Genomic DNA, 19,001 nt, shown 5'->3' with positions numbered 1-19,001 from the left:
AATTAGGGGTTCAGTGTCTTGCTCAAGGACACTTCGACAGTAACTCTGGGGCAACCGGTTCGAATCCGGTTACCATCCAGACACTCTACCCCTGCGCCACCACCGCCGCTGTAATAGCCCTGATATCACCTCGGTGAATGTGGTAACATTGTTTATATTTGTAAATCTAAAACAAAGTGCTGGTATTATGTCATTAAAAATATATTTCCTTTGTACCGCAATATATTACTATAAATAGTATTATATGAGAAATGGTTCCCTTTCTGAATGTAATTAGTGAAGAAACTTATACTGTAGGTCTAGGTGTTTGCCAGCATACATGCTATACAGCTCAAACACAATCTGTACAGAATGTTATGTTGTAGCCTAACACATGACTCCAGCCTTCTTTGACCCAAATGTAAAAGGTTTAACTGAAACCAAAAATAAGGGTGCAACTTTATCTCCATGCAAAAAAACACAACTTTGAATAAAATCTCTTTAATTACCAAAATAAAAAGTTCAACATTCCCAAATACAAAGAACAGACCTTGCACACAACTACACCCTTTCCCAGGGAAAGTGCAACCTGCTGATCTACTGTATTTGTTTATGGGACATCCTTTTCTGAGATAGCAGCAATGTTGACTTTGTGTCGAGTACAGTACAGACTTTGATGTTATGCAATGAGCAGGACAGGAGATCAGATCATGTACAGTAGGTGTAGGGGAGCATGTCTCAAACCCATCACTACACAGGCAAACATCGTCATGCTCTGGTTCTCCAATAGACACTTCAAGCAAACCTATAAGTTATAACACATTTCAAATCACTTGACAGTAAAACATAATTCTTTAGTAATAAACTAACCCAATCTGAGGGGCCATTTCAATCTGATATTACACATTTTAAATCAAATGGAAAAAATAGATATATACACATCTCAGTGATAATATATGCAACTGTACAGCAAGTCATTTTTTGATATACTATCTATACCACAGGTGTCAGTAAACTTGTTACTATATCTTTGAATATTTAGTTCAATATTTTACAACTACATGAAATAAAAGCATTAAGACACTTCAATCCACTCCCAATGATATACCACACAAAAAAGCGGGAAAAAAGTAGACAAACCGCATCCACAACTCAAACAGAAAACACAGAAGATGATTTAATGAAATAGCACCGTTTTCCTTGTTGTCTCAACACTCACATGCTGAAAAAGGGTGTGGCAGGAGAGGTCATATATTGCCGTTAGTGAAATCTTAAAGTGTTTTAACTAGTGTACAAATCGAACCAAATAGACCCTTAGAGGTACATTAACACCAAGGATGTTTTACGGTGTATGTTGGATTTCAATATCTCATCTCTGTGATACTGACCAGAGGTAGACTTGATTCATAGGGGTAGATTTGACATCATGGACCATTTCTATTAAGTGGATATGAGTGAAAATTATTTGCTGAAGTGGCTTCGTCAAATATCTAGTCTAGCATGTGAATGATGATGCATCTTCATATTTGGATTAATACATTTAGGGAGCAGTGAGCTCACTTTGCTTTTCCTCCTTTGCATAATATTGACATTAACCTTCAAAAAATAAAGCAGTTCAATGTCTAGCAGGTACTCAGGAATAAGATGCCATCATGAAAGACATGCCATCTCAAACACGATGATCACAGGTTATTATACTTCACAGTTGCATGTGAGCGGTGGTGCATTAATACAGTGTGTGATACTACAAAAGTGCTTTCTGGTAGAACATGCTAAATTGGCGATCAACAGCCACACACACTGGCAACCACAGGCAGATCAGAGAAAGAGAGTGAGAATCATGAAGGGATTTCCCATTATTTGGCACCTAGTTGACTCACCCTTACTCTATTATCCAGTGAAGCTCCATGTGTTTGTCCTCGGCCCTTACTAAGATATGTAAGTCAATTGCAGCAATTGTAAAGAGAAGTGCCCTGCTGGAGATTCTCAGACAATAGAGTAGTGCTAGCTACAGTTCATAGGCAGATCCGAGGGTGAGAAATTGCATTAGACGAGATCGCACATGGACACGTGCAACACATTCCTCTTCGGGTTAGAACACACAGCATCACAGAAATGAACATACAGATATGTTTAGTAATGGAATGAATAATTACGGATAAAGTCCTGGGTTCATTTATTTTTCCTTGGTCATACTAAAAAGTCAAAATTCAATGTCAAAATTAAAAGTTTAATTTTCTACATATTATTTATTATTCAATGTGCAAATAATATTTTTCAGAGGGTGAAGTGGGTATATAAACATTAAACATCTACAAATTAAATATTTTGGGCCATTCAGGTAAGACTTTCTTGAGCTGCATGGGTGTGTGTGTGGATTAAGGTACAGTCTGAGTCTCCTAGTGACAAGCCCACAGATGCATTTCTTCTGTGAAGAAGTATGACAGGTGAGGGGGTTGGAGCAGTGTTGCAGTGCATTAGGACTTGAAGACATGCACAGCCCTCACCACGTACTGCCTGCATATTGGGCACTCGCTCATCCTCTTGCCACACTTGGTGCATGTGACCATGTGACCACACTCCAGGAGGACGCAGTCTATCACAGCGTCCATGCAGATCCTGCAGAGGTTGTCGTCAAGACTCGTCAGCTGACCCCTGTCACCGTCTGCTATGAAGAAAAAAAAACACAGAAAGAAATGTCACTATAGTGTCATATACACTATAGTGTCATATACTTATACAGTACTAGTGGTCATCCATTGCGTGTCGAGTTTGAACCTGTCACTTTAGCCTGTGGGTTAAAGCAACCACAGTTTAATGCTTAATTTATGCTCTGTCATATGATAGAGATTAGGCGATCTGCAAGCAGAGAATGCGTCGAATCCGCCAAAGCATTGAGGGCTTGTAAATCGGGTAATTTCATCACATGACATAAGATGAATTATGAATCGGGCTTAAATCTAACAGATTGAATTTCTCATTCAGTTGAGGTGCCATACCCCCACAGGGGTATTTGGTCTTTTAGGAAAATGTACTGTTTCATGCTTTGCTGCAAACCAGATGTACCATTTGGGATAGTAATGTCTTGAACTGAAGTAGAAAGCTTGGAACACTGAATGAGGCACAGCGTGAAGTGGAACGAGGTTGTTTTTTTGTTTTGTTTTTTACAACTAAAATAACTTGCCTTAGACAGAATGGCTTATCTTGGCATGGGTGTGCTCGGTAAGCCACAGGGGAAAAACCAATTCCAGGAAAATGTCATCATCATCTCATTACAGCTTCATGACAAGGCGTTTCCATGACAACTAGCCAATCTTTATCACAGGTGTGTTAAGTAAGGGAGTGAATGGCCCAAAAGATATCGCAATTCTGAGCACATTTAACATTACAAACCTAACAGGCAATACACTTATTTTATTATCTCTGAGCCGTCAGATTAAACAAAGGATGGTTCACACAGGACATAAAGGGCCTCTTAAGTAGAATAGGATAATGGACAGTCTATTTCATGGTCTTTTTGATAAGCAATCCAGGATGGCATCACACATGACAACAATGAGCAATGGATCATGGCGAGTACAATGACTGTGGCAGGCAAAGATGGGAAGGTGACACTCGGTGGACAATGGAGTGGGCAAGTCAGATGGCTTAAGCGACGACCACATTCAAGTATTAATAAACCTTACCTCCCATGGCACCTCCATTGCAGATAGGAGGTGGATAGGCAACCACTTGTGTGGTCAACTCGAGCCCTATTTACAAAAATATATATAATTAAAATTTAAAATGTAGCGATCTACAAGCTCACAAAACGTCGCTTTTTGAAGAATTTCCCACATTTTTCTAAACGTTTAGTCTATAATGACATGCCCAATATAAGTATGCCAGGGTGAAAAAAAGTGTCCAAGTGAAAAAAAAACAAAAGGGTGGTCAAAAGTGTATACCATATCCAGTAAATAGTACATACATATTCCAATGTGAGCTTGAACATCTGCTTCAGTTTAAGGTATAAAGGGAGTGGACTGCCTACTCTCCTACACAAAAAACACCTGATCTATCATGCTTTATAGACATGACATTTCCTCTCCCTCGCACCAAGGTAATTTTTGTATTTTGTCCTTTTGTATTTAGTTTAGATTTTTATTTCATTTTGCTATTTTCGTTTTTGTTGTTTAATATATTACATTTTGTATCAGTATTATTTTTATTTGTTTCATTATAATATCGGGGGGATTCGTCACGGAAAGAAAGGACTAGTTCAGAATAGGTATTACCAATACCAACACAGAACTTCTCAAGAAACCTTTCCACCAATGAGCCCTCATGCTCGATATGTTGACAAATTGACCTAAAAAATAAAAGATATAGAAAATAATTGTCTGTTCAGTTACATAGCCCTTCACACCTAGGTTTTAGTTAACTGTCACACACCCAGGCGATCAATTGCTTACCTGCAGTTATAGCACCGCTCACATTTTCCACTGAAGAAAATAAAGAAAAGACAAATCAGATTCTTTGAACGAGTAAACATTAGCTTTCATGCCATACTCAATTATTGTATTAATATTATATTATAAGTATTATTAAAAGAGCTGTAAGTGATATTTTTTTGGTTAAGACAAAATGTTTTGTTAAAGCTCTACATTCCAATAGTAATCATTGTTATAGCATGTTTACTTTGTTCAGTAACAGGGGTCTCCCCATCTCTCTATCATGTAACGGTGGGGTTTTCGTGTGTCATTGTTGATACCTTTCTTTTTTTGTATTGCATTTTGTATAATGTGTTTATTGTTTATCGAGTTATGGTTATTGACACTAAGATGCATCTTTGTCCCCCCATTTTGTAGTTTTCACATTGATTTAATAAAGAGCCTTAAAATCATCAGTTAGAATTCACTATTATTAAAGCCAGGGTCTGCTACACTCCAGATCTATAATAAACAGAAAATATATTCACCAATTTCCTCCAATCATGTTGTAGAGAATTTAGCAGCTTCAATTCCAATTGTGTATGCTGTTTGTTTTGTTTAATCAGTTCCTTTCATTTCTTTATCCTGTTCTCTCACTTTAAAACAGTGATTGCTATGATAATATAGAGCTATTCAACACTTTTAGAAAATAGGTAAATGTTACAGGACAATAAGTAGTACCCACTTGATTTCCTGTTCTGTTCTGTCTCTCTGTACAGCCTGCTGACGCGCTCCACCAGCTCCCATTTCTCACAGCAGCCTGAATAGTTGACAAAGTTCCTGGCCAGGATCTCTTTCAGCTGCCGGACCGTCAGGCCCTCGATGTCCCTCAGACTGGAGATGTCCGAGAGGGATGCCCTGGCCCGTCGCCGTGTCTGAGGGCTCACCTGAATAGACGGCACGAGAGCTGGATGAAACGGTATGAAACCTGACTGATATTTTGTTGTACAATGGAGTATACAGTACATACAGTACATTATGCAACATTGCGGGAAGAGACCCATCATGCACTCACTCATGCATGGACACAGGGTTCCATAGTAAACCCTGAAACAAAACTATATAATTAGCTTTATTGGTCTGTTTAGAGTTTCAAGAATCCTGGATTTTGTTATTACTTTTATTTATTGGGGGTTTTGCACATTACGGACTTTGTGTAATTTTCTTATTGGGAAGAGGCTGCACTTATTTTGTCAGAGACAAAAGTGTTTCACATGGTCTTTTAACAACATTTTATGGTGATGTTCAATGCAAATCATGTTAGAGGAAGTGACTTTGGGTCTATTATTACTTTCAAACCAACAAAACAAATCAACAAACCAAAGCATTACCATTTAACAAAAGAAAATTCTTCCATGTGGCGAAATACAAATTTGCACAAATACAGGTGTCACGAGGACTGTGATTCAATGGCAATCACATTCAATGGCAATTATTCATACACAAAAACACCCATGCATTGTCAATATTTTGCAGAGCATTACTTCTGAGTTCTGACATTAATTTGACAGGGATTAAAGAAGCAGCACTAGTGATCTCTGATCAAGAAACATGAGTATGTAAATTCTGTTGCCTTCAGAGAGGGAAATCGTTGCTGCAGGCTACAGTTGTGACTAAGACAGAATACTGAAATTGTTATTATAATAGCAGGTAACCTGTGAGCACAACACGAATGCATACAGTATTGCCAGGGATGCCTCTACAAATTATTCTGTGTCTGCATCCATACAGGCCGTTTAGGTGGCTGATTTTAAAATATTACTCTCTGAACAGAATAATTGCATCAGAATGCAGCCTGTAAATTCAAACAATAGATATTGTACGGCAACCAATTTTTTCTAATGTCATACACCCCGCTGTAAGATCAAAGCGGGAACTGTAATGCATAGCACAAGTTATTTATTGTGCAGCCTAGTAAGAAACGGATCACCTCAGGAGTATGTTCACTGTGGTCCAAGTTGAGGAGGGATACTGATGTGGCATCACCTATATCCTGCAACAACAACAACAACAAACACAGATGTTATTGTGCGCTACAAGGATAGCACACCATTTCCTTGGCCAAGACAAGCCAATAAAAGGATTAGGACTAGTCACACCTTGGCTGAGACCATTGGTAGTTGGTACAAGTATTTATAGACTATAGAGCACTGAAGTCTGACGTGATTTACACATACTACCTGGGTCGCACTTTTTTTCCCCTTTTCTGAATTCCCGCGTCAAATATGATCCCGGGGGTTTTACTCATATAGATATGAAGAATCAACAGATTTGATTAATTGCCAATGTTACTGCCGCCAATTTAGTTACATTTTCGCTAGAAACCGACTGTATCAAATATGACTGACTATCATAAACGATGCAGAGCCACTCAACCCATCAATATCGCAGAGACAGTTTGTTTGTTTTTGGACCACAATGTATATGAGATGATTTTAAGAAACCCAATGTTATTCTCCATGGAGAAAATACTTCCGGTAACCGGGGGATGAGTCACGCCAGGACTTCAAACCTCTCTCATTCCTTCTCTCTCCGAGTTTCCTACATAGCCTATGTAGCCCTGGCCAGCATTTTTGAGCGTTTATGACTTTCAAGACCCACAGAATATTTTGTTCTATGACAAAGTAAACACCAAATATCACAAAAGAAAGAAGAGTGTTTCTACTTTCATCTGGGAAAACATTGTGTAACCGCGATGTTCTATTCCTTAGTTATTGTCTCTACCAGGCCGAAGGCATGGGGGAGAGAGCATGTTTTGCACTCCATCCGTCCGTGTGTGTGTCCTTCCATTACCAGCTAATCTCCGGCACCGTTAACCGGGTCAATGCCAAACTTTGCACACACACTCCCTGGATGCCAACGATGAACCTCTGCCCATTTTCCAGAATGGCCTGTTATAGCGCCATAGGGCGACTTTTGTAAAACACATTATTTGATATTACTCCTCCAGATTATGTCAGAAAATCCTGCAAATTGTTACACAGCATCTCTATAGTCATGTGCTCACGACCAATATTTCTTATTCCATCCTAATTGGCTAACATTGGCTTTCAAAGTTTGCAGGATTGGCCCGTTTTGAACAAAAGGCCTCAAATCATGAACGCAGCGTGCAATTTACGTGAAATCTTTCACACACTTTCCTACTAGGCTTTGGAATATATCCCACCCTTTTGACATTGGCCTGTTATAGCACCACCAACAGGTGGATTTTTGCAAACACATTTTTGGAGAAAAATGCCTCAAATCATCCAATTGGTGTAAGAACAAATGGCACCCTTTTCACATTGGCCTATTATAGCACCACCAGGAGGCCACAACCTGACCTGGCCTGGTGGAGACCTGTGCCCCGAGGGGCACTTTTTCTAGTTGATATTTTAATTTAGCTTGTTTTCACCAAAGACGCTGTCACACCTAAAAACTACAGTGAAAACATTTAGCATCATCTTGCTATTGTGAGAAGAAAATTGTAAAAACAGTAAAAACTTCCAAAAACAGATCTACGAGCTCACAACATACCACATCGGGACATCTGCCATCTTTGAAATTATTTAGAGAATGATTTAAGTAGAAGGTCGGGAGGCATGCTTATGCACAAGAAGCCCAAACAGATCGGTCAAAATGACTACAGTGAAAGTAGTTAAAGCTTGTCTTATCCACCCATGGTTCACTCTACCTGGTTGTTATCAGAGCTGTCACTTCTGCTGAGTGGTTCCTCCTGAGGGGTAGCGAGGGCAGACAACTCTGTGGCAGACTGGGCTGCTGATGGAGGCGGGGTGTAGAGGGGGCGGGAAGCGAGGCTGGCCGTGTCGGGGTCCTCGTCTTCCTCCTCAGGACCCTGGTGGCACAGCACCAGGTCCACCAGGTCCTCCTTCTCCCTGCAGGTGTCTGTGGGGATGTTACGCAGCAGCAAGTACTGGCGAAGGTCTTTGACGCGTAGGCGCATGAGCTGCGGCCTCTGGAAGGCTGTGGCCTTCAGCAAGTGACAGGTGGTACAAATGCGCAGATTATCTTGCAGCACGGAGCAGATCGAACAGAAGCTCTTCTTACAGTCACAGCAGATATGCTGTGTAAAACAAAGCAAAAACAATTGACTGAGGCTTGTCATGGACGTGTATAATATAACAATAAGTAATTGTCTGCACTCTTTTGCGGTATTTGTCACTGTATATTTGCATATACAGTATATATAAAGTTCAGTATAGAAGGGAAGACCTCTGCACACTCGACTCACTAATAACAGGTGCGTCGGCGACAAAGCAGCAGACTGCAGATGCCTGAGGAAGGTCGAAGGACCGAAACGTTGCATTTTGGACAATAAATAAAAAAGCTATTGAAGCAGCAAGTGACAGTGTGCAGGTCTCCCTCCTTCTCTACATATACACAGTATAGTGAAATTAGGTATACCGGTATGCATTTAACCAAGGGACACTTCGACACGTAGATCAGGGCCCGAACCAGGGACCTTCCGTTTTCTTGGCGGCCTCTCTACACACTCAGCTACAGCCGCCCCATTGGCAAGCATACACTTTATTTTGCTGTGGAATTGCTATGTTTGGTATCTCCATAAATCATTCATGGAAGAAGCTAAGAAGATCACGATTCATTTAACACCCAAAATTAGAACATTTTCTCCTATGAACTCTTTGCTTTGCAGTATACGGTGTACATGACACTGACAGAGGTATAGAAAACGGGCACAAACAAACCAAGTCCTGTGGAAACATATCGGATGTCAGTACCGATGCCGCAAGCATGTTTTAACCATCCACATCTGCTCTGCTACCCCAAGCACAGAGGCAGGCTGCTGCAGCCCATTTCTTTTAAGTGACAAACATCAAACAGTAATGAATGCATGCTAAGGGATTAGATTCTCAACTGGCACAGAAAGTGCAGCACAAGGTTCAGAGTGACAGCAGCCTGGTGCCATATGAACATAATACTGCCCTCCAAAAAGATATTACAGAAATCTGCATGCCGTTCTTCTGCCACTGCAATCATCCAGTGGAGCATTCTCACAAAAAATCAGTACACTCAGTCAGGACGTTTGTTAAAGTTACAATCCCTAAGATTTATGTTTGTTGTCTAGTTAGTAGTCGTAGAGATGAACAATATTGAATTTATGCCCAATATCCGATCTCTGATTATTTGCAGGATGGATCATATCGGCCGATATTAATACTGATATATATTATATTGTTATAATATATTGTATTTATATTGAACTATTTTTATTAAATTTTTTGTTTTGCTGGTGAAAGTAGATGATAAGCACCCCTCCCCACTAACAGCTGACGCTCTTAAAGAGACAGCGACAGGGGACTGGCTGCTGTGCGAGTACTTTATTGCGGCATCAATATCTGTGAAAATAATCAGGATTATTTTTAGATCGGTTCGACACTGACATGGCATTTTTATGGCCGATTTCGATTATATTGTGCATCTCTATTGTCTAGTAGAATCCTAAAACACGGGACGTGATGTTAAGAACTCAAGACTGTCCATTGTTCCAATAGACAAAATAAATAAATAACCATTAATACTATCAATTAAACAGTACATTTCATTTTGTGTGTTTTTTGTTGGCCATAGTATTTCCCCCCATTTCGTTATGAATACGTGGAGGCAGCTGTCATGTTATGAAGCGGCAAACTGATTTATGATTGCTGCCTTATACACGTAGCACAGAGAAACAAGGCACATTGTGTACTTCAGGAAGTTGCTGTGGGATTTGTCAAAAAGAGGTCTTCTTGCTGAATAAATAGATTATGAATTGAATAAATATATGAGCTTTACATCAATACAAATTTGCATTTGATGATGCAATTATGTACTATGCACAGCGTCACATGCAGCAAGGCAGATCTAATGGTATGTGACAGCAAACCTTTCCAACGCATGTATTAAATTCATTCATTCAATACAATACATATTGGTTAAAAAATGTTTTATTAAAATAAGCCTCAGATTGTAGCTTTAAATTAGGTTACTTCCTATACTCTTACGTGGTACATTTCTTATCATATGGTTTAACTATATGGAATTAATTCATATGCAGTGGTCAGTGTAGAGCCATGGCCAGACTGTAGTAGCTGAAAGATTATGCATCTCTCCTTGAGTGACTCAGACAGAGGACAAATCATATTACATATACATTTGTACCATAACCAATTCAATAGAGCTTTATTGGCAGTGTCAAAGTATAATACAAACTGTTGAAAATAGGGCATGTATTTACAGTTGGAGGGGGTACAGCATTGTGTACTGTAAACAGAGCTATGTGACATTGCATCGTTATATACATGTACAGGGTAAAACAGTTTTGAAACAAATAGCAGCGGGCCTGGGCCATGGCTCAGTGGTCCAGGCACCTTGGCTGCCAACACAGTCTGGCAGTGTGCCGCGGGTTCGACTCCCGATCCCGACGGCCTTTACTGCATGTCTTCCCCCCCATCTCTCTCCCCATTTCCTGTCAGCCTACTGTCTGTCCCTCCATAAAAAAATATAAAATAAAGGAACATACCTTCCTTCTGAAGACGGAGAAGGCCTGACCACAGGCCTTGCATACAACACTGGGGCTCCCTGAGGTTGTGGGCGGGTATGTGGAATATCCCGCACTGGGGGCAAACCGGAAGGGTCCAGCCCCAGCACCAAACCCTGGCTGCTGGCCTCTAACTGCCCCTGTGCCCATGACTTCGTTCAGCAAACCACAGCATGAAGCCCACATGGACGTGGCCCCTGCCTGTCATTCCCAAAAGACATACCTGATTAATGCATTTAGTACTACTAGTTAGTAGTTACACAACATATTTTTCTTCAATGGGTTCTCGGGTCTCTAGTGAGTTCGATCCAGACTTGAAGATATATGACCGTCACTGGCGTCCTTCAAAGCAGGCCAAAGGGGAGGTAAACTCACCTCTAGTCTGTAGGCCTGGCCTACACTACATCATATAATAGCGTTTTATATATAACCATATTATAACCAATGCCATATAAGATGAAATGGGAGTTAAATGCTGCAATTTGTAAAAATGACAAAATATGACTAACGTCATTGAAGTGGGTCTCATAAAATGTCCCATCTAAAAAACCACCCCTGGGTCCCATTACATTGAGAACCTATTTACATCACCGTTTGTTGATGATATTGTATTTGTGTTGTTTTTTATGCCATGTTTGTTGATTTGAATACAGGATTGCATTATATTTTTAGACAAATATGTGACTGTACCTTGTGCTGTTTACATTTCTGTCTAATAAAGTATTCAATCAATCAATCAAAACAGTTGGTGAATTGAATATAACAATATATTCATTTCAAGTCTGCATGTCTGCCTTCAGGGGAGTCACATCTGTGCATATCAAAATCAACTTGAAATGAATGTGTCATACACAGGTTTATATGAGTTTTTGATTGATTGAATACTTTTATTTAAAAAAAAGCACAGGAAAGTACAGTTCAATACAAGGTCTGCTAAGAGGATTTAAACCCCAAGAAAGCCTATGGCGTGTTTCCATTGGGGTCCTTCATATTCAATTCATAGGAGGAGTGACGACACATATGACCTCATATAAAAGGCAAAGCTGATTGTCAATATTTTGCCAAGTGGTGGAAGAGCGTAATAAACAAAGTACATTATCGTTAAACACTAACAAAACACATGCGTTTTTGTGTGGTTCTTGAGATGTATTTAACTATACGATCTTACAGGTATAGAAAAATACACTGAACCCTAAACCATCCGGGGATTAGTAAAGTACATAATTCAGAGTTCGAGGCATTATACACACTGACTGATCGGCCACATTGTGTAGACCTTTCAAATGCTTTTACTGTATAATTACTCTGTAATTACGTTTACACACCAAGCTATAGCTATAGCTTAATGCCAGCTGGCAGATACAACAAAATGAAGCTTGGTTTGCTATGTTAGCTAACGTTAGCCAACAGTCGAACTCGAAACCATTTAAAGGTGTGCTAAATGTCACATAAATAGAATGGAATCGTACCTTCATTGCACCAACGTGTGTAATGTGTGAGAACAGATTGATAGTCGAATCATTGCAACAAGGAGCTTCACTTCTTTAGATGAACTGTCTGTCTTCTTCATTCCCAGCGAGCGAGGAATCGAGGAAAGATGAGTGCGAGAGTGACTTGATGCAAGGAGTGCACCAATCATAACACTGAAAGAGTGACGTCTAGATCCCATCTGGATCCCATAGCCCGGGCTGGTCGTATCGCTGTGATTGGCTAGACTTTGTTGACACAACTTACAAACCTCATTATTATAACCATTATATAATTTAATAGTTTCCCCTTTCGTTAAAACAAGGAAGAGAAAGGGTGGTGGGAAGGCGCGGGACTATGGGGGCATTAACAGATCTTTATATGACATTCTTGGTAATTGACTACGTGTGCACGCTTGATTGATTGATTGAAATATTTATTAACAGTTTGCAGTATTACTACAGTAGATTTCAATCATAAACTCAATACAATTAAGCATTACACTTGTTTACAAGAGGGTCCACCATGTTCAATTCATCAAAACATTTAGAGACGTACAAATAGACACTTCTATATAGTCAAAGAACAGAACAGGAATTCATCATAAAGGAGGTAAAAAGGGAAAAGAAACATATACAGATAGGGAAAAAGGGGGGGGCGGTGGGGGGGATTCAGATTTTACGGCGGCCAATTTCGAATTGCAGCCGTCCGTAGGTGCCCTTTGAGAGCGGTTTTGAAGGAGTCAAGGGATTTGCATGTAGGCGTTCCACATTTTGGTGGCATAGGAGCGAAAACTATTTAGTCCCTTGTTTGTGCCGAATCTGGGTTGTACATGGTTCGTTGCACTCCCTCTGGTGTTGTGGGTGTGGACTTCGTTATCATTAAGGAAGTATCTAAACAGGTACATGGGTATCTTGGTGGTGTATAGAATCTTGTGGACCTGCAGACCCATTGCAAGATGCTGTACTGTACTCTGTCGTCGACCCTAAGCCATTCCAGACTGTCAAAGTGGGCAGGAGTGAGGTGGGTCGGGGGGTGAGGCCAAGTAGGAGCCTGACCAGTTTGTTTTGGGAAGTCTGGAGCCTAGTTTTAAGGGCCTTTGAGGTGCTGTAGTACCAGGAGGTGCATGCATAGTCAAAGAAACCTTGTACGAGGGCTCCTGTTAAGGTCTTCAAGGTGTTTTTGTTGACCAGTGTAAAGGAATCTTGTTCTTTTGTTGATTTTTTTGATTACATTGGTGGATATTTTATCACCGGAAAGATTAGCCTCCAGGATGGAACCTAGGTAGGTAATTTCATCTTCACGTGTGATAACATTGTCACCCACTCTAACCAAGAAGCCATTTGCCTTGCTGAGATTACAATTAGAACCAAAGAGAATGGATTCAGTTTTTCCCAGGTGTAAAGATAGTTTGTTATCAGCGAGCCAGGTGCAGATTCTACCGAGTTCAGAACTGAGGGCCTTTTCAACCTGCAGTTTGTTGCTGTCCGAGACAGCAGTGCTGAGTCATCTGCAAACAGGAACAAGTTGCAGTCACAAGCTGATGTCATGTCGTTTACATATACTGTATTAGGAACAGTAAAGGTCCAGTTGCTTCCTTGTGGAACGCCACAGCTCACTGTTCTAGACGCAGTGTCGCACAAGCACATGCACACGCAGTCTCACACGCACACGCACACGCACACACACGCACACACACACACACACACACACACACACACACACACACACACACACACACACACACCACACCACACACTCACACAGAAAGGTTAGCTTGGGGTAAGCTTTTTCAAGGTTGTGTACAAGTGTTTAAAGGTAATTGCTCTATACAATTCTTTAATTAAGTGTCTACTCTGTAATACTAAAATAGTAGCCTAATCTAGGATCATAGGCGTATTGTCACCTTTCATGAACAGGATCTCAAGGCGAAGTCGTGGCAGATAGGGTATACGGCTCGGTGAGTTAATAAGGGTTGCATCACTGCTTTTTGCAGATGATGTGGTCCTGATGGCACCATCGGACGGTCCAAGACCTTCAGCTCTCACTGGACTGGTTCGCAGTCGAGTGTACAGCGGCTGGGATGAGGATCAGCATCTCCAAATCTGAGGCCATGCATGGTTCTCAGCAGGAAACCAATGGATCATTGTGCAGTCCAAATAGGGAATGAGACATTACCCCAGGTGAAGGAGTTCAAGTATCTCGGACTCGGGGTCTTGTTCACAAGTGAGGGAGGACGGAGAAGGAGATCAGCCGGAGAATCGGAGGGGCAGGGGCGGTATTGCTGTCACTGTACCGCACTGTTGTGACGAAAAGAGAGCTGAGCCAGAAAGCAAAGCGCTCCACCGAGCAATCTTCGTTCTTACTCTCACCATATGGTCATGAAGTGTGGGTCATGACCGAAAGAATAAGGTCGCGAATACAAGCGTCTGAAATGAGTTCTCTCCGACGGGTGGCTGGCATCTCACTTATATGGTGAGAAGTGCATATACGTCCCATTGGGAGGAGACCCCGGAGCAGACCAAGGCACAGTTGGAGGGATTACATCGAACGCCTTTGGTTCCCCCAGGAGGAAGTTACTAATGTTGCTCTGGAGCGGGAAGTCTGGAGCTCTCTGGTGGAGCTGTTGCCCGCGACTCGACTACGGATAAGCGGTTGAAGATGAATGGATGGATAGGATCATAGGTAAACTATGAACCTATATCAACAGTCTACTCTAGATAGTAGATTAGAATACCCAATAAATCTATTTCTATGTACCGAGGTCACTTAAGTGCAGGAATACACACAATGATAGGTTGTGTTGCATTTATATCCTTCTCGCTCCTATCACAGCTCCTATCACAAATCTTGCTACTGTGTTTGCACATTCTTGTACTTCGCCCAGCACATATGGGAGTTTTTGTGTCTCTGATATCTTGGTTACAGTGGACAGGCGGTTACGAAGTGTAAGTTTCCACTTTATTTTGTGCACAGTGGGTGCACAGTGGGTGGTGGTGCATAGTCTGTCTTCTCTAGGGAGGTAGCTGTAGGTCTGCCTATATCTCAATCTGAATCTTAAGACTGTGCTCACTGAGTCTGAAAAGGCCCTCAGCTCTGAACTCGGTAGAATTGCACCTGGCTCGCTGATAAGAAACTATTCTTTTGTCTTTGTTGTTGTCTTTCTTTTTTATTTGATGTAATCATGGTGATATAAAATGTATGGTTGGTAGCAGCATCAATTAGATGTTTTTTTAATGATAGGGGCAGGTATAAATAAGATTGATCTTCTTCCTGCTCTTTTTCTTTTACAAAGTAAAATTAATATAATCATGTAAAACAATAACTGAAATGAAATAAATAAATATGAAATTAAATTAAATTAAATCATTACACATAAAAAATGAAAAACGGCCACCACCAATGTAATAAAAAAAGTCAACCTCTTTGGTCAAAATTGCTGTTCTCCTCGCTGGTCAACAAATATACATTGAAGACCCTAACAGGAGCCCTCTTACAAGATTTCCCTCGACTATGCATTCGTCTCATGGTACCAGAGCACATCAGACCCTTAAAACAAGGCTCCAGACATCCCAAAACAAACTGGTCAAACTACTCTCCCAACTCACCACTGCCAGTTTTGATAGGTTGGAATGGCTTAGGGTTGACAACAGCAGCAACTTGCAATGTTCCTACAAGATTCGCTACACCGCTAAGATGCATGTACCAAAATTCCACGATCACAACACCAGAGGGAGTTCAACAAATCATGTTCAACCCAGATTCAGCTCAAACAAGGGGTTAAAATCATTTCGCTCCTATGCCACTAAACGCCCTACCAACAGCTGTTAAGAAATGTGAATCCCTAGCCTCCTTAAAAAGCGGGTGGCTAGCACACACACAGTACAGTGAAGAGAAGAGAGTCCGCACTCCGCACACAGGTTTGCTCCGATGGTGTTTTGTTTTATTTAAAACACCATAATATAAGACACAACGTTTCGGCCGCAGGCGGCCTTCATCAAACCTGTGTGCGGACTAGTCTCTTCTCTTCTTTGTAAAAGTACAATCATAAACACAAATGCACGCATGCTTTGTTGTTCGTCTTCACTGCATGTTCAGTGAACGATCCCATCCTTTCAATTGATGAGTCTGTTGCTGCGGAATGCAGCATCAGAAAGACATGTGGACGGTAGAGCAGTGACATTCCCTGTCTGGCTGTCTCGAGGAGTTAAAAACAAAAGTCTTAATTTGTTCCATGTAGTGCAAAGGTCGTCTTTCTTGCATGTTGGGGACTAGCTGATCTTTGGAGCAATTTGTCATCTTTCAATCCAAACTGCACACTCACTGACATCTCTGCAATGAACCTCTCACAGGCCATCTTGCTCACCTGTTTACAATACCGGAGGTCAATTTGACAGATGCTTCCACAGCGCTTGAGAAGGTAAGGGGGTGGTCTGTGACCCTGTTACAAACTGAAGGGAAAGAAAGAGAAGGAAGAAATCAAATGTTAGCCAAGTGCTTAGCCCGGATCTTATGTTGGAAATTGGCTGGCAAAAGAAAGCACAAAATGACCGGGAACAGACCCCCATTCAGAAACACCGCCATTCAGAAACACTGCCATTCAGAAACCAATGACCATGAGGGGAGGTCTCTCACCCGACAGGTTTATCTCTGAGGGAATCCCTGGTTGTGGTCCCTGCAGCTGTGAAGAGGTTGACAGACTGCATGGTCGTTGATGTGGACGGACAGTCTGTCCTGATTAAGGTCTAATCGACCAAAACGTCGAACTAATAAAGAGCAACATTTTGGCAAGTGTCTCAGTGTGCGAGACCTTTTCTTTGTTTTTCAAAGATACCCTTTTTAATATATACTCTAATTACTTACCTTACCGTATCCGAGTATTTACTCCGCCGCTTCCTGTGGATAGAAAAACCTACTCTAAACACTCACCTACCTCCTGTGGAAAGAAACCCCTCTCTCCCCCGGTGCCCATCCCTTTAGGGATCCTCGCGCCGCGGCCGACTCCTGGAACCTATAGAAGGAAAGAAGAAGAAAGTTAGTCAGTGGTGTAGTTGGTAGATAGCCCAGACCAGAGCCTGAGGCCCCAACACTGCACTTTACCTGTGAACTCACCTTAATGCTCTCCTCTCGTCCTCTGCAGTGGGAACCCATCACGAAGATAACCTGCTACGTGAAGGAAAGTTGCATTATTGTTTCTGAAAGTGGCGTTTTATTGTTTTGCGTTCAATAAAACGAAGGGCACCACCGTGTGTCAAACCTTGGTCCTGCTGTCTCCTGATTTGTATCAGACCTCCCACAGTATGTAATACTTGAAGGACAGAGCTCTGTCGAGGGTCACACCACCGAGGGTCACACCAATTATAGTATGTAATGACATCACATCATCATCACACAACGACATCACAACATGCCCTTTAAAAATGAAAGTCAAATAAGCAGTTGCAGTTGGAACGTTTCCAAACAATTGGTTGTTTTAACTAGGTGCCTAATAAGCGTTTTCTTGTCTAAGAATAGTGATAAATCAGACGGTCCCAGGACACTGAGGAGACGGAGAAAAAAAGAAGGAAAGATCTTGATCATCATGGCACTGGGTGCATGCGGCAAGCTATCCAAATGGATCCTCCTCATTCTCAACACTGTGTTTCTTTTGGTAGGGATAGCCGTGTTGTCCCTTGGCTTGTGGCTGAGATTCAACAAATGTAAAGTTTTCAGCAATGGTGACGAAGTTTACGTCAATGGTGTGACTGTGTTGAATACACTGGGTTCGATGTTGCTGGTCGTGGTCGCCTTTGGAGACTTTAGTACCCACAAGGAGAATCGATGGGGCCTCAGATCGTACGCTGGTCTGCTGGCCCTCCTGGCTGGGTCTCTGGCAGTACTTGGAGTGCTCGCCTATTCCAGAAGGGATGAGATTGTGGCAAAGCTGTTGGACTTCCACAACATAATTTATGACCTGTACTGGACATCCCAGGAATCCGGATCCTTTATTGCCACCATTCCTGGCTGCCTTGCCATGGAGAGCAAAGCGCCGGTGGTCATGGGCATCTTCCTCGGAACTGAAGCTGTTCTGCTTGCAGCTCTGACATGCACCGTTATACTCCTCAGAAATATCACGAAAGATGCTGACAGTGAATAGCCAGTTGAGTGTTTGTGCAAACACAAACATTTGTAAACACAAACATTGAAGGGCTGCCTGCTGGCCTAGGCGCATGCAACATTGGTTTGGGCCTGAGAGTGCGTCGCATGTTCGAGTCCTGTTCATGATAACCTTTGCTGCATGTCTCTCCCCTTCTCTGTCCCCCTCCCTCTGTTAGTCTTCACTTGATACTATATCAATAAAGGCAGAAAAAACATGCATTTAGAACAAAAAAACGGAAATAGTAGATCTACAAGCTCATATAGCGTGAAGTATGAATCAGGCAGCTACATGTGTTGTGCTATGCAGTGTTGATTTTGTCGACTAAAACTAAGACGAAAATGTTTCGTCGACAACCTTTTTTCACTGACGAACACTAAATGGAAACTAACTAAACTAAGCTATGATGACT

General features: G+C 41.5%; 1 protein-coding gene across 5 annotated transcripts; it reads right to left on the bottom strand.

The window, feature by feature from the left end:
- Nucleotides 1-464: 464 nt before the first annotated feature.
- rnf34a (ring finger protein 34a) lies at nucleotides 465-12,588 on the bottom strand. 5 transcript variants are annotated; one of them, XM_080766533.1, is made up of 8 exons: nucleotides 12,456-12,588; nucleotides 10,969-11,187; nucleotides 8,122-8,511; nucleotides 6,379-6,441; nucleotides 5,134-5,335; nucleotides 4,431-4,460; nucleotides 3,666-3,731; nucleotides 465-2,647 (listed from the first exon to the last, which is right to left on the bottom strand). In XM_080766533.1, the coding sequence occupies exons 1-8, from the start codon at nucleotides 12,459-12,461 to the stop codon at nucleotides 2,457-2,459; spliced, it is 1,167 nt and encodes a 388-aa protein (XP_080622659.1). In that variant the 5' UTR covers nucleotides 12,462-12,588; the 3' UTR covers nucleotides 465-2,456. The 5 variants fall into 5 exon arrangements, with proteins under 5 accessions (XP_080622659.1, XP_080622660.1, XP_080622663.1 ...); XM_080766534.1 differs by having other exon boundaries at nucleotides 465-2,644; XM_080766537.1 differs by having other exon boundaries at nucleotides 8,122-8,418.
- Nucleotides 12,589-19,001: the final 6,413 nt, after the last annotated feature.

The sequence above is a fragment of the Protomyctophum bolini genome, assembly GCF_963924005.1.
Source record: "Protomyctophum bolini genome assembly, chromosome: 6".
Classification (NCBI taxonomy): domain Eukaryota; kingdom Metazoa; phylum Chordata; class Actinopteri; order Myctophiformes; family Myctophidae; genus Protomyctophum; species Protomyctophum bolini.
This window is presented reverse-complemented; position numbering and strand designations above follow the sequence as displayed.

What these genes read in the sequence shown, in the direction of transcription:
- rnf34a (XM_080766533.1), bottom strand. An exon ending in TCTCCGTCTTCAGAAGGAAG is followed by an intron (nt 8,512 to 10,968) that starts GTATGTTCCTTT and finishes TGTTTTACACAG; the next exon opens with CATATCTGCTGTGACTGTAA. An exon ending in CAATGGAGGTGCCATGGGAG is followed by an intron (nt 2,648 to 3,665) that starts GTAAGGTTTATT and finishes TTTTCTTCATAG; the next exon opens with CAGACGGTGACAGGGGTCAG.